Below are 23,853 nucleotides of genomic sequence, written 5' to 3'. Positions count from 1 at the left end.
GAAATAATACAGGCCATCCTTTTTCACAAATCAAAGTTGTTTAAAAATAGACAAATGCACAGAAGAGACAGGAAAGTTGAGTGGCACTTACATTTAGGTACTGTATGGGTTTGGTGACATTGAATTTGTCCACGGTGCTGATGACAATGGAAGGAGTGGTCAAGAAAAACAGCACAACAGAAATAACAAGATTAATGGCGAACCATCGAAGCCACCAGATGGGTCCTTGCACCGAGAGGTTGCCCCTGATAAAGAAGAGGAAACAGCACAACACATTATTGATTCAATCTTACAAGAGGACAGTTCTTTGAAAATTAAAGTACATGGCTTGAGGGCTGAAGGATTCTGAACAAACAAAATATAATAAAAGCAAAACAATACTTAAATGTAATAATCGTGATGGATATCAGCCAAAAGTTGGTAAGCTTTTAGTATAGCACTCATTCCGTAACACGATTGTGTAACGCCAGTCCTAAAAACCCAAAACCGGCTCCCATTGAAGGCAAGGTGCTCAATTAAAACAGCCTGACTTAGAATATTCCCACAAACACTGTGCACAAGGAACACAGTTCCCTGGAAAAAAACACTTTCTCAGGACAGGCAAGCATCTGAACACCTTCCTGGATGGAATATATGACTTTCTCCTCCTCCTGATCTGAGCCAAGTAAATGACTCAGCTCCCTACAGCAAGTTCTCCAATGCCAATTTGACCATCCTCTCCAATTTCAGCTCCCAACCTGTGTACCTGTACCACCCACTTCAACCAAGACCAGAGAACTAACTTCAACTTAATTTGTACTTCCTTTACCTCTATAATATTTATAGGTTTACTCACCTTAAATGCAACCAATCCTAGGTGCACACCCCACTCCAATGTATCTACATCAAACACCTAGAGTATTGAATACGGCATATGTAATGACTCATTAGATGCCTTGATACCTCACACAAACTACTCCACAGGTTTCTGGGTGCTTGCAGAAATTACTATCTGCTCTGTAACTGATACAGATATGATTGGCAGGATTGTGGGATATGTTTATCAACGTGGCACTGTTATTGTTGGAAATCTTAGTATTTCTTTTTTATTCAAAATTCAGGTAAAGGTCCACAAAAAGGGTTTTTGGGCAGTGATGGGCCCACAGTGTAAAATCTCAGAATTATCCTGTCATTTTAACAATTGGCAGCCAGCATCTTCCTATACTCAGACACACTCCAGGTGGAAAATAGGGGCATTTATTGGTGTGAATGCTCCCCATAAAGTGAGATGTATGTATTGGTATTTACGTAGCGCAGTACATGCCTTGCGGGAATGGGAGATAATCTCATTATATAAATTAGGTGGGGATTACACAAATATAATTCAGACATTACACATTTAGGTACAGGGAGATAAAATGACTTGCCAAGAATCACATGATGCGGAGTCAAGTGCGGAGGCTTGAATTTGAACATGAATCACCAGGTCCCAAAGTCAGAGGATGTAGCTACTAGGCCACAACAACATGTGTCTCTCTTCCACCTGAATTGTGTCAGAGAACCGCATACAAATGATTTGAGGTAAGCGAAGGCCTTCGTGAAAACTACACTTGTTTGGTTTAGCATGTCTAATGAACAGTCCTGATTTTAGAACATTCATTCATCACGGAATGGTCAGAGGCCTACTGTTCGCTCAACCGTTCAGCCATACTATCTTGACCACCCTAATAATTCTCGCATTGCACAGATCGTGCTCACTTGGAGAACTAACATCCTCTATAAGCAATAGAGCTGCATTTCTTTTTCTCAAGGCTTTCTCTTACAACAAATTTATCTTCTTTAAGCTCTTAGTGGTGGCTTCCAGCTGCCAGAGTCCCTTGAAATACTACACATCCATGTGTGACTTAAAAGAGCAATTAGAACCTGGGATGGTTTATGCTCAAAATGTGAAATAAATGATGAGTCCATCTCTGAGTTGGACCCATTCATGAGCCTAATTACCCACTGGTGGGTGAGTTTGGCACTATAAAAAAACCTCCTAACATAGCCACATCTGATGCAAGCTATTATTACTTTTACCACACCTATAAGAGCAATCACCACTGAGCTTCATGCCCTTCAACAGCTAGCAATAAAATCATGAATGCAAGATTATTCCAAGATAATCATGAGAGGATTCCATTCCAAAATCTTCCATAAACACCAGGTTCACTCCAGCTAAGAGGGATACAGTGAATGGCATATCTCAGGGTTAGGTTAAAGTAACACCATAGTGGTTGCCTGACATTTGGTAAAGATTAATTAAAGCACTTTCTTCCATAACTTTGTTGTCTATGTAATTCACCCGAAGTGATGTGGGTATGCCCAGAGGTAGAAGCATAGTTTTCTCTGCGCTAGGGACTTAAGATGCAATCCACTGATTAGACCTAACAAGACAAAAAACGGTCCGAAGCTGCTTGATGGATTGTTCAAAAGGGACATGGGTTGGAATGTTCCTATGTTTGCATGAAGGAGTATTTATGTGCCTGAGTGTGTGTGTGTGTGTGTGTGTGTGTGTGTTTAGGAGCATGTCTAGTGTCTGTGAATGTATACATGCAATTGTATGTATACTGAGGTGATGGACTTTGTCTGGCACACCGTGACATTTACTTCCAGATGGTGGACACCTGTGGTACATCATGGCACTGACTGGCATGGGATTTACTACAAGGAACATCAATATGTGGACTTCTGCAAGGGGGGGATATTGAATGGCATATCAAGGTCACTTGGGCCACAACATGGCACTAACTGGCATATGAAGGACACCTGGGACAGATCAAGGCATGGATTGGAAAATGGGGATAACTGGAACATATCACAGGATTCACTGGCACCTGGGGAAGATCTCATGGGAATATCATGACATGAAGTGGCGTGATAGTTGGGTCGCATGATGCCTTCAATAGCCTAAGAGGGATACCTGGGGTATAATAAGGTATTGACATGTCTGAAATAGGGGTCAATGCAGGATACTGACTGGCATGCATGGAAATACTTTTATAATACACCTCAGACATGACATCTTTGATACTGGCTGGCATATGGGGAGTTCCTGGGAACATCAAGACACTGATTGGCATACAGGAACAAGCTGGGAACATCACTGCATTCAGCAGCATGATTGGCTAACTTATAATGGGTGGAACCTGGGGGTGGAGAGGGTAGGAGACCGAGAGACAGAAAAGAGAGAACGAGAGAGAGTGTGTGTCCTACAATCTGATATTTGAGAACAAGTATGACTTCAGGAAAAGAATTACAGGCGGGCACTTGCTGATGTTTTACAAAGATGGCAAGCTTGCTGGAGACAAGGGTAGAGGTGTTATAAAACCTCTCACACTGATGTTTGAGTACAAGGGTGATTCCGTCTTGCAGGGATGTCTATATCATAATTCATGTGGAGGGAATGGATGATCGATATCACATTATAGATTCCACATTACTATATGCATCTGCTATTAGTGTCTGTGGAAATCACATTGACCTATGACTACAGTCTGAAAGAATAAGATAAATCTAACCCTACCTGCTGTCTAAAGCTCAGGTTGTAAGATCTCTGCAATTTTTAGTTTTCCAAAACTTCTATCATCATGTAGGACTGGGCATCTACTTGGAAAGGGCAGATAGGGGAATATGAAAGAAGTGGAAACAGAAGTGAAGGGAGAGGGATTATATATTTTATGACAAATGGTAGGCTGCTGTGTCAGGTTGCTCTCCAGTATTATTTGAACTGCCAAGAAAACCTACAGCTTGGTAGCCATTTTCTTTAAAAGTAACCTTTGCAAAATGTGCTGTAACTTGCCAGATGGCTCCACGTTCTCAGAGTATTTCTAGAAGTGTACGTAGAGTGCCCAGGGCAGGCCTCTGGATGGAGGTGGGAGGCATGCAGGTCAAGCTTAATCACACCTTGCGAGTCGGACTGAGTATTTGTGGCCAACTTGTTTCAAAGTTCACCAGCTGCCACTGCTGTCTGGAGCAGGGTTGGATAAGTGAGTATGACAGAAGGGATTCCATTACAATTATGGAGTTTGCCCAACAAGGTGGGGCACCGACTCCTTTTTGCTGACACACTGGTTTAAGTTATCAATATCAAGGACCAGGAGTGTATGTTTTCCTGGGCTGAAGGAAAGTGAGGGTGCTAGTACTTACCAGTATATATTTTCTGGATAGGTTGCGTAGACTACAGACCAGTGGGCAGTGCAGAGCTCTTTATTGTGGATGGACTGCTTGAGTGTTCTGCACTTGCATCCCTGGCACTGCAGGGCATTGAAATCACTCAAAATCCTGCATTGGAGAGAAACAGAAACATTGTTAATGAAAAGAAGGAAAGTGGACTGGTATACATCGAGTAGTTTTGCTGGCACTGAAAGCACTTTTACTAAGCAATTTAAAATAAAAAATAATTTACATAAAATTAAAAAACAAAATCACCAAATGTGTTGGGTAAAGAAACAATGAACCTTAGCCCTTGGTACAATCTAAATATATTTTTTCACATTACAATCATCAAATGTTCACAATATTGTTTTTAAAGTATTCACTCCCCTGGCCTGCTTCATTTCCCACTGTAGTCAGCAACAGAACTTGTAAAGACAGAACACACTGATGCACTGTTGCTTTGTGTACTAGATACCTAGCAGCATCCATGCACCTGCAGCATCTGCACAACTTTCACTCGCCTTCTAGACACCAGCTAATCTTCTTAAAATAGGAGGAGTTACACACAACAGACTAGAGCCTGGGTTGGTGCCCAAAGGAAAGAGCACAGGAATTGGGGTATGTCATTCATTCATAAGCAAACAATAGTTCCCAGCTCCTACACCCAGCTCCCTCCACAGCTGTTCATTCCTAGGATGAAAGGACAGAATGAGGAAGGATAATATTAGGGGAAATAAAAGAAAACAAATAAACAAAGGCTTTACTAATGACTAAGGATTAGTGGGGAGGGAAAGATGAATTGCCAGGCTTTGCGTACACAGCAGATGACCTTTCATTGACAAGTGGAGGAGAGCAGGCGATGGTTCAGGTGGCTGAAGGGAGTTAAGCTTATCAGTGCACATGTTTATATCCAATGAAGCACCATACAACCCTCCTGCGTATTCCTCTCTATCACGAAATTTTAGTAACCTTAGTGCTCGTCGCTCTCTCTAACCCGAAGCATGATTCTCCACTCCTGTCTTCAGCTCCAACTTCTAGTGTCATGGGAGACTAATATCAAAAGCAAGTCAGCTGTGGTAGCCGGGAGTGTGCAATGGAAGGGTGCTTCCTTGCACAGCTCAGAAAACAGGTATCTTTGGGAAGGCCCATGATGCTATAATGAAATGTAAAAAAATTCTCTCAAGCCCAGCTCCTTCAGTGTTCATTTGTTAAAGTGAACACAATCCCTTCGGAAGGCTGCTGGGTACACGCCTCTGCGTCAATATCTACATTAGGAAGGCGCTGGGCGAAGGATGCTCCAGAAGCTCCTGGGCTGGTGGGAAGTGCAACACGTACAGAGAGAGCTTTGCAGTATGGTGATCTGGGAAAGCTTTTTAGGTCACCAAGACGGACAAGGACCTGTTAGGGTGTCTGAAAGATAGCGCTTCCAGGTACCAGGCCTTCAAATTAAGAAACGAAGAAGAGGTGTGGAGATTGCCCGTGGGTCATTAGATTCAGCCTCGTGGAATTCCCAGAAGAGGAGGCCAGAACCAGATCTGGAAAGCTCAGGACTGGGTAATAAAAACGAACCCCTAAGTAAAGTACATCCCCAGCAGTGCTTTGCCTTAGGGAGGGAGACCATCTCCTATACAGTTCCAGGTCAAAGGTTAGGAATGTACCAGTTAGCACGGCTGGCACATTTTGTTTGTGAGTTCAGGCCATTCAGTGCCTCATGAATGGGGAGGAGGGTAAGCATAGGACATGGGCCGAACTATCCAGGGAGGTAAGGAGCTGAAATAGTTAGTTACGGAAGACATAAAATAAGTGATTTTAAGTGTTTCCTGAATGAGAGGGGGGTGGGCTGAGGTTCTCTTATTGGTTGTTAGTGAGTTGCAGTCTGAGGTTGCTGCACCTGAGAAGCTGCTTTTCTGCGTGAATGAGATTCTGAACTTCCAGACTGTGATTTTCTGGTTGCTCCTGCTCTATATATTTCTTTGGCTTCCACATACTGGCAGTAGGGTGGACAGGTAGGCCGGAACATTCATATGTATTGCATTGTACGCGAGGCAGCAACGTTTGTAAATTATTATTTCTTTCAAGAGTGGCCAACGCGGTTTGTGTAATATTGGAGCTATACGGTCATACTTTTCGATGAGGTCACTAGTACGGGAGTGGAGTGGGGCCTTTAGAGGGGCAATGTGCTAAGGGGCGCCTGCACAAAACATGTCTAGTCCAGAAATTCCTGGAATGTAAATTGTAGTTCTCAACTGATCTGGTGGGATGAAGTCTGCACTGCTGATGTGTCGAATCCATGTTATGCATGGTTCTATGGTCGCTCTGAGACGTGAACTTTCCAACTGGGGACCATTTCTCAAACACAGCAGTTCACAGGAGCACAGGAGTAAACCAATAACATAGGCGTTGCCTCTCTATTGCACATGCAACACTCAAATGCAGAGCGTACAACCGAACTATCAGATATGGCGCAGGCAAAGCATTTACGCAAATCTTTCTAGATTTGGTTCATGCATCGAGAAACACTTCTCTTCACCCGGAGCCAAAGTCACTGACATTACAGTAAATGTTTGTGTTCAGTCACTCCAAAGTAGAGCCCAGCACAACACCACCAGGTACAAGCAACATTTATGAACTCACATGGTGGATGTAGATTTCTCAGCAAAGGTTACAAAAGCCATTCCCAGTAGTTTATTGTGCACGGTCTCCTTCTCTTTCAGATACTCCTGCTGCAATTTGTCCTTCTTAACAGTGTAGTATTCAATAGCTTCCACCTTTGAGAACAAAAACACCACAGTAAACAGAGGCAGACAGGTTTTCAAATAGATTTCTACTGGCATTTCAGATAGAACACACTGTTAAACACTGCCCGACCCAAACCCACTTTCTACAGGTCATTAAACTTCACATTGCATCGCTTAAGTACTATTGTAACTGTTCATAACAGCGGCGATCCTCACCTGGCCTGTAGCATCCTCCATTGTGGACACCTGTGTGGGGTGAAGACGATGATCTAAGCCAGGGGTCTCCAACGTTTTTTGTAGTAAAAGTGACTTATGTCCATGAAAATCACCCAGAGCTACTAATATTACTATAATTTTAATACTGACCACAACAGACAAGTTTACAGGTTTGTTTTAAATATAAACTTTTCAGTTTTGTAGGCTGGGCTTCACACAGGATTGCTACCTGTGAGTAGCTCACAAGCTACTCGTTGGAGACTCCTCATCTAAGCTGTGTGTATGTGAGGTAAGTCCGGCTAGTACTGTGTGAACCTAGGACCACAAGTGGGCTTTGCAGAAAACCTGAGAATGTACTTGATCATTATTACCACTGCTATGTGAACAAGGGCTTCCCCCGCTCTAATGAACTGTGTATCATTGTTCCGGCTTCTGGGAATTTTTTAAGGCCCCTGGCTTCTTCTCTATGTATCTTCACCATCTAACTAGTAAATTGTGCAACAGCATTGCACAATGGGTTTATGGGAGGTCCTGTATCACAGCAGATGCAGTGGCTTGCATCCTACAGGAACTATTGTGGTCTTAGTGGATCCAAATATTCTGTTTAAGGAAACCTCGCAGACTCTGTTGTGGCAAGATCCATTCTAAGTAACCTTACCCATTCCGGCTAGAAGAGAGTGGTACTGCAAGCGGACGCTCAACCTCCTATTAGAGGGAGTTCTTAATAAAGCAGCACTGGATAATCATAGGGAACCAGATGCCTTAAAATGATCTCAAAAGGTAAACAAAATATTTATATTTATGGTAGCCTGGAAAAGGTTACAAAATACCCATTAGGAGGCACAGCAAGCATAATGACTCCAGCATCCTAACTGTGTCAATATGTTTCGGCCTATGTTTTGACTCTAAGGGTCGATGGCCTTCCTAAGGGCTAAGTGCCATCTCTATTTGATCTGTACACACATTTATACAGTCAATGTCCTAATTTAAAAGGTCAAACACATTTGTATCTCTAAGATTGGCTTTCTCATACTGTAGAATCTTAGCGAAACAAAAAATAGAGATTATATCCATGGTAGCTTTTATTCCCTGCAACTGTGAGTACAAATGCAGAAGCAGCGTTCCCAAGGTGAAACAGAGTGAGAACACTGCAAATGTGAAAGAGTGAGCATGACACTGCTATACATATGTATATTCTATCGTACAAATTACCCTAGCTATAAGCTAGACATTCGTCATGGTCATGAGGAGGGGGTACTCTGTTGTCACACACTTTAATAACTAGAAAAGTCATGAGTGATTGTAAGCTGGTATTTTTATGAATATGCCAAACCTCTTTACAGACGGCAACCCCAATGAGTAGTTTTTAAATAAAATGTTCAGCATATCAACCTCAGGTCCTTATTGTTTGGACCTAATGTGCAGCAAAAACGCCATACTAATATAATAAAATATAATAATTCATTATCACATTCATATCGTGTCAGCTGAGGGGCCTTATATCTTGGTGATCCTTTGCCCTGCCATCATCTCAGTGTGGTCCTTATTGTGGACCTCACTTTTTTGCATTTATTCACTGACCACTGTGGTGGACAAAGTTTCATGATGCGCGATCACAATCAATTGTCAAACATCAGTCAAGCATCAAGTGATTCCATACTTTTTAGGCACGTTGACTTACGCCTTGGAAATGGCTAGTTAGTTGGTTCTGAATGTCTTCAATCACGCTTATTCAGATAGCAAGTGTCCCAGGACGTAGTCACAATGGTTGTCGTAGCAGGCTTTCCAATTAATGGAGATAGTGTGTTTAGTCAATATTAGTAGGGGATGGGCAAACCTCATTTTAGCCCCACCTACTTTGGGGAGAGGGGCCAAGAGGAGTATGCAGTTCCCTGGGGTAGTACAATGACTCCTTATTACTATTTTCTGAATATATGTACTTACAACCCAACAAAATCGTTCTACTATGGGGCAATCCCATACCATCTGGATCAAGTCTGTCTGTTCCACTGGTCAGTGGGGGAAGGTTGACAATGCTGTGGGGTAGTTTACTAAATGCTTTCCGGGTCAAATAAGCATTGTGTAGTTGGTTTTATTGGACAAATTGTAGCCTTTCATGTCAAGATACTTTTCTGGGGGTATTCCAAGACTTTGAACCACTGCTGTTTGTGGAAAGGTCTGCCAAGGTCAAGTTCCCATTTGTCCTTTACCTTATCCAGGGATGCTCCTCCAATAGCCAAGAGGGAACGATATATCAAGGTAACTATTCTCCTGCTACATTCCTATATGCATTCATCGCATAAGGGCTGTGTGTCTGTAATCCCCCAAAATACGTGCATATCTGCAGTCAGGGCTGCATGATGGAAGTCTGAACCCCTCCAGTAGAGATTAAAATGCTGTCAGTGCTCCATTTTCTAAAAGGTCCCCCAATGTGTCTAGCCCTACCTGTCCCCAGCACCTCAGTTCTCTACTACCCTGAAGCCCCATATGCGCCACTATACTGCTCAGTGGGTCCTGGGGTGCATAAAGTATCCTGCCCGAGTTATCTGCAGTGTCTGCTGTAACAATGGAGGGCTACTAATTCCAGGCACAGAAAGGAGCCCTGGGGTTTGACAGCGGGGAGTTGTCATTCCTACAATAATCGCCATCTGCGTGCAGCTCTTCACTGAGGTCATGTAGGTTTTGCCTTCCCAAACACCTATTAATCCACTAGGCTGCAATATAATACAGCTCAGCATCTGGGACTCTGTGCTTTGTTGCAACAAACTGCTAGCTACGAGAATGTGCGACAAACAGAATGTGCATTCATGATCAGTATGCTTTTCCTGTCAGGGTTTGGGGGCAGCTACATGAAGTGCAAAAGCCCAATTGTATTCTTGATTATGACAAAAACATGAGTGGGCTAGACAGAGCTAACAAGTTGCTTCAACCATATGATGCAGCATTTAAAACTCACATTTAGTACAAGAAGTTGGCTGTTCACCAAATCCATTTGGCAACATGCAATGCATAAGCTGTTGATTGTCAGATACCACTGGAAGCAGGTTGCCCTTATTCAACCATGAACATGTCATTACCTCATTGCTGAAGAAGCATTAGCCTTTACTTCATCAATAGAGAACGATGTGGCAAAACTGAAGGATCAACACATTGATGACTGCATTTCAGTGACGGAGAAGAGTCAAACATATTAAAAGTGCAAAATATGCCCTCAGCAGGGAAGGGGGCACGGAGCCGGCACTACTGCCCCCAGTGCCCATCTATGCCAGACCTGTCAATTCTGTTTTGCTTCACTTCATACCACACAAAAGTTGCAGTTTAGAGAAAGTGACTAAAGTTGAACAGTTAGTGCTAGTATTGGACTTTAAAAGGATCTTCGTGCAGTGGCGGCCGGTAGTTTTGGCAGAGAGGGGGTTGGGCCAGCCACATATGCACACATACATTCACTCACTCAGTCAGTCAGTCTCATGCATCCACAAAGTCGTATACACAGACCCATTCACAACACTCACAACAAAGTCATACATTTATACATACATGCACGTAGCACCAAACATTCAAAAACAAACATTACCTGGCCTGCAACTACTGAAGAGGAAAGCCTCGGAGCTCCTAGGAGGGTTCAGACTGCTGCAGCAGTCCTACCTTGTGACAGAGTGGGACAGGGTCAGTCTGTGATGAGGCGTCACTGACTGACACTCGGCCCTGGGCACTTTAGGGCTTAAAACTGAAGTGCCCATGTCTGAGGCAATTGGTGACACTCCCCTTCGTCATGGAGCAGGGCCTTGAGACACTTTTGCCTGGCTGAGGTAATCACGCCCACAGGCTGTGAAATCCTCAGCCTGGCAAAGGTCAGCTCAGGGAGCCAGGAGCCTGATTTAGTGCACGTCCAGCTCCTGGCTCCCTGACCTTAACAAGAGGAGTGTTTGTCAGGCTGATCTTTGCTCAGCCTGACAAGCATTCTTCTCTGTAAAAAGATGAGGGGGCATGTCCCCTTCGCCCATATGGACGGGCCATGGCTGTCTTCGTGGATACATATCCTTCATGGCCTATTTCTTTTTTCTTTTTTTTTTTTTAACTTGCCTATGCTACTTTTGCAATAGTTCACACTGAATTAGAAAGTCATAGAAAATGTTTCCACCAAAAGAATTAGCATAATTCCAAACTATTTTTATTTACTAATTATATTTCAGCACGTGTTTGCAATGACTCAGTGGGCATACAGTGCTGACACACGTGGCCATCTTGCTAATGTTGTGCTTCATTTGGCTAGAACCGTCTGGCAATACTTACTAGGTGATTAAGGGAAGTCTGCCATAGGGTTTGTACCTCAATGTTCTGATATATGTATGTATGCTCAGCAGTGGGTCCCAGAGATGTCCTTTCACAACCACTAACATGTTATACTGCTGTGGGAGGAAGTGAGTTTTGGCAAAAGTCTACTGGATTTATGGAAATCACTTGGTTGGTCAGGAGCCTAATTCCACCACAAGGAGGAAACAGAAGCACAGTGAGTGCATTGAAGGCAAAAGAAAGACAAATTCTCTTGGCCCTGTACAGGCTGCCCAGGGGAGGCGTTCGTAAAGATTTACTGGCGCACTCACAGAATTTTAGACAGTTCTCCAGCAAATCAAAAAGATAAACAATCAATTGTTCAGAAAAAGGGTGATACACAGACCAACATCCCATAGCCAATATTTCTGCTGCATTGCTAAATGCTCATTCTACAGTGAAACACAGACCTAGTTGGGGACTTAGGGCCAGATTTAGAATTTAATAGACACGTACACCTTCACAAACGTGATGGGTATCCATCCTGTTTTATTACAAGTGTATTATATCCTAATGCACTTGTAATAAGGCAGCCGAGATAAGTCACGTTTGTGACAGAGTACCCATCCGACAAACTCTAAATCTGACCCTTAATTTTGAAAAACGCTTTCAAATTTTAGCCTAAAGTATACAAAAAGGTGATGGATGAAATGCTTAAATTAATGTCAACGACTGTAATCACTTGGGGCCACACCCCACTCCATCATTATTTTGCACACTGTGCCATCTCAGATTTGACCCAACCATATGCAAATCGGTCTTGATCAAGCGTCAAGCGTAACAGTTCAGCCGGAAAACCAGGCCAGGTCATCCCTGAACTGGAACAAACAGCAACCCAGGACTGCTTTCACTACAGTTAGGGCTCCTCAGCCAGACATAGCTTGGTTCCAGTGATACACCCATCCAACTTAGGGCAACGCACTAAAGTATACAAAAAACAACTGCTAGATGGAATGCTTGAATTCATCTCAGCCACTGGTAATCACTCGGCCGCCTCCCAATCTATTGCTATTTTGCACACCAGGCCACCTCAGTTTAGAACCAGCCATATGCAAATCCCTCTTGATTCTGCTTCAACGGGAACGGTCCAGCCTGAACTGCCAGACCCTCCCTGAACCCAGGACTGGTTTCGCCCTAGTTAGAGTTCATCAGCCAGGTATAGCTTGGCTCCAGTGACACAGAGTGCACGGGACCTATGTCTGGGCATATCTGTCCCACCTAGGGCATGCTGCTGCAATTCAATTTTAGCAATCATGAAATCTTGGTGGCCTGACACCTATATTTCCTCTTTTGAAGCCCTTGCTCCTCCTTGATACAAATAAAGAGGGAAGAGAATATAGACCTACAATTAACTAAATTGATTACTATAGGTTTTATTCATTTGTATCTACATCCTAGAAATGTTAGAGAAGTTTATGTTGAAATGTCCTGCCCATTTTGAGGGACAGATAATTTTGGGAGACATTAATGTATAGGCTGATGATGTGTTGTTCCACCAATGCAAGATGTTGAGCCATACTATGGCAACCTTCATCCTGAAGCAGAGCAAGATCAGGCCTACTCACTTTGCTGACAAAGGCACTAATGTACTCTTTTTTGTTTTGCAGAAAGCACGATTGCAAGTGAAAAGAGCAAACCGAAACCGTGACTGCTGAAGATCACACTGAACACTATACTGAATTTAACAGTCACAGTTTTCATATATTCCTGTCAGGTGTGATAAGCCCACCGACAAATGTGGTTTACTATTTTCCTGGAGAGAAGTGTGGAAATGCAGGTTGTCAAGAGTTCTGCTGTGGCTACAAGTTTCAGAGTTTTTTGGCAGGTAAATATAAAGGAAGCTGTGTGTTTTCACCCACATTTAGTATTTGCAGGGCACTCTGGGTACGAAAACATGCAGTGATCCACACAAGCTATAATACCCTGAATTCCTCAGAGTCTCTATATTTCAGGAATAACCCAGGATGGTAGGATTCGCTGGGTATCGGTCATCCCAGGAGCTAAATACTGCAGCCATCACCCCAAAGAGGAAATTGTCTTAAAGACTCGTTCTCTGTCCACAAACCATGTGTTCAAGCCTGAAGAAGCAAGGGGCCAGATGAACATCTACTGGAGGGAATGTGAGGAGAACTGTCCTGACAGCAATTTTCACCTCTGCCTGTAAGTCTTGTTCCAAGGCCGCAAAGGAGAGCCTCCTTAGTTGGCTCCTACAGACAGTGGAATCAGCGGTCTGCTGCGGAAGACAGACTTGCAGTGGAGACAGACTTCTGACCTTGGACATGCCTGAAAGCTCAAAATGTCCTGCACAGAAGATGGTTGCAATGGACAGAGTCTCAATTTAATGGGGAACTGCTGGCTGGAGCCTGATACCTTATGTCTGGCTTGTGGCAAGCCATAAACATCTGTCTTGAAGTGCAATGGGTTTGTCAGTTCAGTTAAATTAATTTTTATTCAGCAATAGAATGCCATAAAAGATACATGAAAGCTAAATAAAATCCATACAGAGTGAAGCAAATATACAATAAAAACATCCAGCCATAAAATAAAGACGATAAAAGGTAACCTAACCTATAAAAACATTATCATATAAGCTAAATCTTTGTTACATATCGTTTCCATACTCACCTAACATACATGTCATTGCATGTTTAATTCCAACACATTGTGGAATATACCAGGCTACGTAACTACATACCAAATTTGTAGCAAGTTCCTGTAAACATAAGAAAGCAGGTCTATAACATCTAAATTTGCCTGCACGCAACAATGGAAGTAGGAACAGTCTTCTCGATTCCTTGTAGGAAAGGCAACATGGAATAAAGTTTATGGTGCTTTGTGCAGAAGGGTTATCACAAGGGAAAGGAGGTAACCGCTTGTGCCACAGCTCCTGCTACAGGAAGGGGAACAGGGCATGCACTACACTGAACCTAAAGACAGTGAGAAGGAATCTGCAATATACATCACTGAACCTAAAGACAGTGAGAAGGAATCTGCAATATACAGTGATCAGTATCAAGCTAGGGCTGAATGATACTGGTGGGCGAGACTGCTGTGCAAGTACAAGCCGTAGGTTTTGTTAAGATTTTGGGCATGTCTTCGGAATAAAGGTTTCCATGACTGTGTTTAAGAAACATTTCAGGATTCCCAATCAATTCAAAGCCTTCTTTTAGATATTTAAAGCAAAGGATACAATAGACGTGCTCCGGAACCAGACAGTCCGCGATGATCATGCGGTTAAGTTTGGTTTCCTCTTTAAACCATAATGAGAGCCAAAGGGCAAGTGGTCGTAACTTGAGAGAGTCCTCCAAGTAGTTAATCCCTAATCGAGTGTGGCAAATGAAATTGGAGGTGCTTTAAGGGACAGCAAGAAGTCTAGATAAGAAGGCATTCTTAATTTGTTGTAAACAATTGGCATCTTTATACACCCAAAATTCAGCCCCATAAATTGCAATGAAAACAAATATAGTTTTGTAAATGGTCATCATCTCTTTTAGGGGTTTTTCCCCCACTAACTGGAGAACCTAAAGACCGCTTATATTGTTCATTCAAACTGTGGACTCTGGTGTTACTTAAGTGGTCCCACGTCGGTTTTAGCCTTCAGTATAAGGGTTCCACGTACAAGGCAGGTCTTGCTTATCTGGCCACAGACCATCACAAAAGATTTCGCAATATTTATCTGGAGGGTCAAGTCCTCCATAAGCCTTAGCAAAAGAACTGATAATTGGAGCCCATTTGTGGTTCAGGCTATTAACACAGTCACTTATGCGTAGCAGAGTACAGGCAGTGGCTGCAACCCTACTTGGTGCATGTCCCGACTCCATCCCTTAAGAAACCTTCCAGTTTAATGATATAAAAGTGAAGGGAAAAGAGGCCGAAACACAGCCCTGCCGAATGATTCTGTGCATTCACCCTTATCACCGTACTCTATGGAGGCCGTAGTATCTGTGTGTAACTGTATCATAAAATTAAGAATGGCAGATTCATCGCTCAGAGCCGCCATCGAACCCCAGAGTTTCATTCGATTAACATGTCCAAAATAAGCTGAAGAGACCCATAAAAGGCAAGTGCAGGGCTCCGTTCTTAATCAAGTATTTCAACATCAGCTATTACAATTTAAGGCACTGTTCAATTGCGCCTTAATCCTTATTGCACGTCTGACAGAATAGTATTTTTGTGGGCGCACTGTGAATGCGCCACCTAAGGGCCTGATTGCCTCTGCGCCAGCATCTATAAAACGGCCTAGGTGCAGCGGCAGAGAGATAACGTATTTTGAATGGGGCCACGGTCTCATGCAAATGAGGAAACGCCCTCTCATGATGGCACCGGCGCTACATGTGCACTCGTCCTATCAGAATTGCAGAAGGGGACGCACAAGCATCTGCGGCCCTTTCTATGATACCATGTGCTCAGGGGCGCAAAAAGCGAGCGCGCAGGCCCATTGAGCCTCCGGGGAACTCTCTGTAATACAGAACCCGGTACACACGAAGTGCAATAGCCATCAATGAGAAAAACCTAAAATCCCATGTCTCCTGGAGACAAGAACAGTTAAAATTGTGTCATAGAAGTCAGCCAATCAGGGTTGGCCAGCTAAGGACCAATGCTTACAACATTCCATGAGACACAGTGGAAATGATTATTACATTTAGCCACTGCATATATACCGTTATTAATAACTACTAGAAGATAATGGGGTATTTAATAGAGAGATGTTTTCAAAAAGCTTAACAGGGAAAATAGATCTGTCTCCATAAATCGTGCCTACATTTTCTGGTTGTCATTCATTATCTTCTAAGAATTCTAAAGGAGAAAACATATTTTTCAGAAGAACATTTTTAAATGGTGGACCTGTCACTGCATTAATGTTCAAAGGATGACAATATTCCTCCTTGTTTTCTGTACAATCCCCTGTAAAAGTCCCCCAGGGGAAGTGCCCTAATAAGTCTTGCGTTTGGTTGAGGGGTACAGAGACTGCGTAAGAGCGTTATGACAGTGTTGGGCTCTCTAAAACGAAACACAAATCTCTTCTAGTCCCTTTCATGCAGTTACCCATCCAAGATACTCTTGTTGCCTTGATTATGTCCTTGTATCCACACAAATCCTGGCCAGTCTTATGGCAAACCCAACAATGGATTTTGCTCTTGAGGACTGGGCAGCCCTCCCTCTGGTTTGCTCTAAACACTGGGACATTGGACAAAACGGAAACATAAGAGGTTGGTTTAAGGGGGTAATTGCAACACAGGGCAGTTCGATATAAAATTCAGCCATGAATTACTGTAAGGAGGAATTAAAGACGAGCAGCTGTGCTGAGCCGCCATCAGTTGAGTCCACATCAACGGTACTAGTTGGGTCAGCTTATAACTGCCATGCGTGTCCATGAATTCCACCCCCATGACATGATGGTCTGTGGAATCTGACGGTTTAGCACAGTCCATAGCATGAGACTAATCTCCCCACCCCCTTTGTAAATGCTGGTTAGTGTGAATGAAGGCCCGCTCCGTAAAATCCCAGTGGATGTCTGGAACCCTTAAACTCAATGACAAGATCTGTAAGAGTAACAAACCAAAATGAATATTTTTGAGTCTTTCTAATACCAGCTCGAAGCAGCTTTAAATAATGAATTACAGCAGTGTAACACTTCTTGGCTGTGACTGTGCAAGTGGGTGGTCGATCTGTAATTCCTTTGTTTAGCAGGCCTCCTGGATGGAATGCATGATTTAGATTTTTTCTGCGTGTCATTTGTTTTTTCTTCATGGTGGAGAAGAAAGAGCACGTGTGTCATATAGGGAATCAATTTGCAGTGATCCAACATAGACAAACAGCTGTGCACTCTCCAGTTCCCCAGGGATCTTTCTACACTGGAAAGACCAAGAGGGGTGACCCAGTCTCCGATGGGCTGATCTTGACCCAGACTACTCCCGGGCTGAATCTTACCGCGTCTGGACCCCGCCTCCACCTCCTTGGGCAGTGGTCGCAGCAGTCTGGACCTTGGAATCCACAGGTCTTGGCCTACAATGAAGCAATAGTTTTGTCAAAGTTCCCATGGCTTTCACTCCCTGCTATGTGACATTTTTGTGACCAGCGGAGAGGGGACTTGCCTGAAGAGTGTCAGTGGGTCCAGCAAGGGTGTGCTCAAACAGCTGCTCTAAGCAGGTGCCACAAGAGCTTCCAGGTTCAGAACGCTGGAATGAAGGCCAATTTATATGGGACTTCTTCTGGTTCTTAGTCCTGCAATTTTTAACTCTACTTGCCCTTTTAAGGTGGAACACAGACTGATTTAGATTTGGCGGCCCCTCTCTTGCTACAGCCACAAAGTAAACGGGTGACGCAACAGATTCCGGATTCTTTTTAAATGGGTGCACTGGTGGAGACACCATTTAACTATAAACATAGACTAACATGTGTTAAAGTTTTGCATAGATATTATTATACACCCGAAATAATGCTACATTTGGTTCTAGAGAAAGGCCAGAGTGCAAAGATGTGGCTTATTGCACGCTTCCTTCATACATATGGCTTAGAGCGGTCCAAAACTGTCAAAATATTGGTCGAGGTTGTTTGACTGCTTAGCAGCAACTGGCAGTACTCCTGTAGGTTTGTAGATTTGCCTCTACAGCCCAGTATTAGTTTGCCAATTTGCAGCTATGGCCCTTGTGCTTGCTAAAAGGAGCGTGGTAATAGCTTGGATGCAGAAGAAAGCACCCACCACAAACCAATAGTTTAAGGATCTGAGCTGTAACGATCAAGCTGAAGTATATGTTGCAGATCGAGATTCTCAAGCCCGGCCCTGGGACCTTTGGGGTCCACTCAGATCATACTCGACGCACCTGTTGGACAGCGCTGACCCCTGAATCCATGACAATACATTTACGCATTTGTGCTCGCCTGCTCTTGACATTTTCATGTTTGATCTGTACATCCTTACATGTATGATCAGGTGTCCCCTTTCATGACTTGTTGTATAGAATTGAGTGGCGCCAACTATGCGCTGTACTTTGCTGTGATCTTCAATAAAAAGTTTAAAACTTAAAAGAAAGTAAACTAGTGAGGGATTGGAATGCTAAAATGGTTTCCAATTACTTACAACATTCCCACCATCACTTAGGACACTGGAATCACAAATTTCATTTGAATCTCACACAATGACTGTGAAGCCATTTACGCCTCCCCAGACCTCCCCTTTGCATCACACCAAAAACCTACGTTTAACAAGCGCTTCAGAAATTGCTACAACATAACATACTCCACACCAATCCACATGTGTGGTGCTGTTCGCAGCAGAAAGAATATAGAAAAAGAAAAATATATGTTTGTGCAATCTCCACTTCCATATGCTGTTATTCATTTATCTGAATGTACACAAATGTCATATTTTCACCAGAGTTGCCTCACATACTTTCAGTCTACCACTTTGAAAAACTGAGAAAAAAAGAGCATATCTTTAAGTACTTAGATTTTCTCCTATCCAAAAAAAGTGTCTACTCATCGTTTTGACACATTTATCATATTTTCACACTTTTGTGTTAATCACCTCGCAGAAAATGATAGATCCAAGGGCCTTATAGTTATCACCGTAAGCTAAAATTGGTCAACACAGGGTGGGAGGTTGTGCTGCAGAAGAAACCACCAATGAGAGTTGAATGCACACTAAGCACAAATATCAGAGAATCCCATTTGATACATGAAACAAATGGTAGTTACTGGAAACGGTTGTTGCTTACACTGGTACTATCAAAGATGCTCTGATGTCCACTTTGTGTGCAGCGCGTAATACTGATGGCGCGTTTATCAGGACAGGCAGCGCAAGGTACGGCCAGCGTAATTACATAGTCCTGGAGTGGATAACGAAAATAATGCTAACAGTACACAGACTTCCCATGCAGTAAGGACTTTCTCACAGATTTCTGTAAAAGCTCCAAGACTTTCGTATAGAGCGACACACCGATTCATTCTCACCCTTTCGCACCCGCGGAAGACACAGCAGCAAAACTGTCCACACGGCTTGGGGTTTATCATCACAACTGTGCCATCCTTAGCTTGCAGGTCAGTAAAATACTTCAGGGTTTTCTCTGCATTCTTCCTAGAAATAAAATCAAATAAACAGGATTAATTTTCGATTGTATGTCACAATAATCACTTAAATGAGGAACATCAACCGCTCAGTGTTGTGTGAATTATTAGGTGGACTGCACAGCAAATTAGTATGAAAAACCTATTGTTACCAATTCTTTAAAGTGTTCATAGAGTATGCACAGGCTCCACCCAGAGGAATATTTCTCACATCATGCTATTGGCTGTACGGTTAGTATTCCGTCTTCTTGAAAGACCCTCAGATGGAATTCATGAGGGACTATTTTCCATCACACTGTCTGTCATGATCCATTCGTTATTTCCTGAGACATTGTATAAGAACACAATCTTTGTAGCTGCTCTTTTCCAGGATTGGCAAACAGGGTGGCTGCAATCAGCATTTGTGAATAACTGTGTATTGGAGTGACAGCACATTAAAGCCAGTCCCATCTGGTATACCAATGGTGGTTTTACAAGTTCTCCTCACCTTTGTAGTAGTGCTGGGAGGGGTACACTCAATTTTGCACAGATGAAAAAAGAAGGCACATTGTTGTAGGCGACTATGAAGAAGGCATGAGTGTTTTTACAATAGTATCATCCACCTTTAATGACTGATCTTACACAAAAATAAAATAACATAAGTGGTGAATGGACAGCAGGAAGATTTGGGGAACAGTATTCATTGAGTTATGAGAAAAAATTTAAAGTCCCTGATGGCAAAAAGATAAGAGGGTGGAAAGGGGCAGGAAACTGGGCAGAGAAAATGCCCATTAGCAATGTGGAGGGCAACTGAGTTTTATTCCTGTTAAAATGCAGCCAATTTTGGACATGAAGGTTTTGAGGGATGTTCGCTTGTTAACCCAGACCATTTATAGATCATAGATTTGATATGTAAATTCAACAAAAATAAGAAAATGAGAAGTTTGATATCAAAGAGTAGAGAAGAGAAAATAAACCTTTCAATGCAATGTTTGTAACAGGAAAGAAAAGGGGCCAAACAGAACACAGTGACTTCAGTTTTTGAGAAATGAGCCAGGAAATTAGAGTGAGGAGAAACATGGCAGCTGCTTAGAGTCAGTGGATTTGGCATTTGTAGACAACTATATTGAATGTGAAGATACCAAGCCAGTTTGCCCACCTGCTGCATACACCGAGAAGGGTGGATTTTATCATGAGCTGAATAGAAAGAGATGCTACATGACTTGGACCTGGGAGTTAGCTCAATGTTCTTAACGTTTGGAGATAGGATTAAGAATGAACCTCGGGTGCAAACACTGAGAGGATTGCAAGTGCCAAGAGATTACATCAATCTCCAGCTATTTTATGCCTCCCCCCCATTCTTGGTCAGGTTACATTGGTGAGTAGCTACTTTGCAATGTCATTCTCCCTGCTTGCGAGTATAAGATGTTTATGCGCATATCTGACAGCAGAGACCGTATGCTCGCGAAGAGCCCATCAAAACCTCACTTTAGCGCCGGGGCAGCAGTTCTCAAAGTGCGGGTCACAGTTGCCGCCATGCACATCCACGAGCACTGGAGTCATTCTCTGAGGTTGTAGGGAATGCCGGAACGTCTGACCAATCTGGATGCTTGAGTAGTGTCATTTTTCAAGCAACAGAAATGTGGTCTTGGACTTGGGTCTGACGTTTCCTATGTTGAGTCAACTGATGGGCATCACTTTTAAGGCGGCCTGACTACAGATCCCAACAAAACTTTTGTTAACAACCAACATTAAGTGCACATCAGCTAACTGGAGGAGGCTAGCCTTTTTCATGTCCGTGCTAGAGACGACAACCACTGGATAGCTGCATAACTTTTTTTTAAATGCAAGAACTTTTTTAAATCTTTCTTACTCAATCAGAATACTCCTGGCCCTGACTCGTTCTGTTTAACTATCCCTCCTGCATGAACTGTGTAGAGCCCTTGGTCATACTTAACATCTCAGTGACATGACACTGTTCACCAACACTGCTTTTGCGTCTCTTGTAGCAGGCGTAACGAGTAGCAGAATTTCTAACTTACAGAAGCCAAACTGTTGCAATGCCACAAAGTACTTTTCATTATACGCCAATCACCTGTCATAGCACAGGAGAGTCTGCAACACTGAGAGATTAGATTAACTTTTATCTCGCTCTGCATGTCCTCTCCGATTCACGCCTTCCATTAATTTTTACTCAGATGCTCTTGAAGTTAATCACTGAAAAGATGTAGAACCAGATATTAACTGGGCCAGCACCAGAAAGTACAGAATTCAGCTATCCCTCCCCCATTACCCATTGGCGGAAGAGTGAAGGACACATCCTGGGTCTCTCTAAGTCATGTTTACCTCAGTTAAAAATTAATTTATTTCACAGTCAAACAAACTCCCAAATCTACAAACCAGCTCCCGCCACCCAAGTCTTGCAGGAATTGTAAAGGCCACTTAGGTGGTTTGCTGCAAAAGTTCTTCACAGCCACGAACCCATTTCTCACTTCACATCAGATCACGCCCAACTCTCTTCTCCTTCAACAATGCCTTATGCTTTCCTCTCAATAATGCCACTGCCTCGTGCTATACCCTCCAGGAGCTGATTCGGGTCAAACAGGACACATAACAAACTGATCACACAGTGTGGGGAAACCATTTAATGGAAAAACTGCTGAACAACCTCTCAGCAGGTCACATTACAGCCAGCAGGTGAAGACAACTGCTTGTACTGGATGTGAAATACCCTTAACACAACTTACAGGACCAATATGCAGATGAGGGGCTGTAACGAGGAAAAGAGCCTTTGACAAATTAGCTTGCGGCAAAAGTACGATAATGCTATTAAAACATCACACGACTCAGGATAGAATGTTCTAAATTAAAAAGGGAGAAACAGAGAGACAAAGATTGGAATGTTGTGCCCACCACTATTGGCGCGTACCACTCGTCGTCTCCTTCAATGGAGCTCTCATCATTCCTATGTTCTAATGTTCATTCCTCGCACTCGCAAACATTCATTTGTACATCATATTGCATGTCTAATGTCTACCACTTCCACTAGTCTGCCAATGAAAGGCAGAGATGGCTACACACATTCCATATAATTGAATCCTCTTTATTGGAATACACACCTTTCCTGGTAGATGTTGACAAGCTTGGAGACATCGTAGCACAGCTCCACATTCAGCACGCAGCCCTCTGGGTAAGCCTCTCTGCGGGGAAGCAAAGATGGAGTCACTTTGGAACCACAGTAACAAAGCCCCTGCATGGATTTTGCAACAGCTTTCATCTTAGAAGCAATGTAACAACCAGATTACAGTAATAACTATGATAATCTATTTGTATACTACATCTAACAACACAGTTTAGTATTCTGAGCACAGCAAACACCAGATGGTATTATTAGCTAAATTAGGAAATTAAAAACCAAATGGTAATCATACAACAAGGACAGATTTCATAAGGACGCCCTTTACACACTTTTCCATTTATTGGCTACATGCACTAAAAATATATTTAAAATGAAGTACAGGTTTCATTTTGAAGAACAAAATATGAGTATGTCTATGAGACAAACCACTCCACTCCAGTAAGGCGTTCTAATTTCATAAAGACGCATGCTTAAGAAATGCATTCAATAAACTAAGACCACATCATCCTCACAAGGAAGAAAGCCCTATGGGACCCCACCAGGATTCTTTTCCAATGCAGGTCCTACCAGAAGCCAGCAGGAAGCCAGTTAATCACAAAGGTCTTGTTGGCATCAGTTTTCACTGCCCTCATGTGAGGGTTTTTTTTGTTTAAAAATGCCTCTCAAGACCAGTTAAAGTGAGAAAAATGTTCCTAGGGTCTCACTTTTTTTTTTTAGATAAAAATAACAGCTGGATATTCATGTTTTGAAATTCTGGGGCAGAGGAGGACTTAAAGCTATTATCTTACTAAAAATGTGTATAAGATGCACTGTATTCCTTTTTTCACATGGAACTTATTTCAGAGCAGTTTATAGGACTTGAAAATACTTTTGTAGTGATTTACTCTTATATTGAATATTTTATGTTTAGATTTCAAAGAGGAAAAAAATACCCCCTTTTGCAGATTTTTTATTATTACCAGACACTGACAAATACTGGCTTTAAATCACTTACCCAGTAAGTGTTCCCATAGCTAAACTCCACATGAATGCAGTTGACAAATCTTCACTCTGGCATTCAGCACTCTTTCCTGAGCCATCTTTTACAAGAGCTGCAGCAGAAGTCCACCCATGCTTGTTATTGTGTCACACTTTTGTTCAGAGGGATTGTCGTAGCTTTTTTAAACGGGTGAATTTGTTTGAGTAGTAATTAACTTTTAATGATGA

The 23,853-nt window shown here is 42.7% G+C and overlaps 1 protein-coding gene across 3 annotated transcripts in view; it reads right to left on the bottom strand.

The window, feature by feature from the left end:
• Positions 1 to 23,853, bottom strand: part of TMEM63A (transmembrane protein 63A) — a 304,333-nt gene that overhangs the window by 88,361 nt on the left and 192,119 nt on the right. For all 3 annotated transcript variants that reach the window (XM_069236185.1, XM_069236186.1, XM_069236187.1), the window contains exons 10-14: positions 22,628 to 22,708; positions 19,416 to 19,539; positions 6,811 to 6,944; positions 4,168 to 4,302; positions 92 to 245 (exon numbers count right to left, since the gene is read on the bottom strand). In XM_069236185.1, the coding sequence (XP_069092286.1) occupies positions 92 to 245; positions 4,168 to 4,302; positions 6,811 to 6,944; positions 19,416 to 19,539; positions 22,628 to 22,708 (628 nt within the window). The remainder of the gene's footprint in view (positions 1 to 91; positions 246 to 4,167; positions 4,303 to 6,810; positions 6,945 to 19,415; positions 19,540 to 22,627; positions 22,709 to 23,853) is intronic.

This window comes from Pleurodeles waltl, chromosome 5, assembly GCF_031143425.1.
Source record: "Pleurodeles waltl isolate 20211129_DDA chromosome 5, aPleWal1.hap1.20221129, whole genome shotgun sequence".
In the NCBI taxonomy this organism is placed as follows: Eukaryota; Metazoa; Chordata; class Amphibia; order Caudata; family Salamandridae; genus Pleurodeles; species Pleurodeles waltl.
This window is presented reverse-complemented; position numbering and strand designations above follow the sequence as displayed.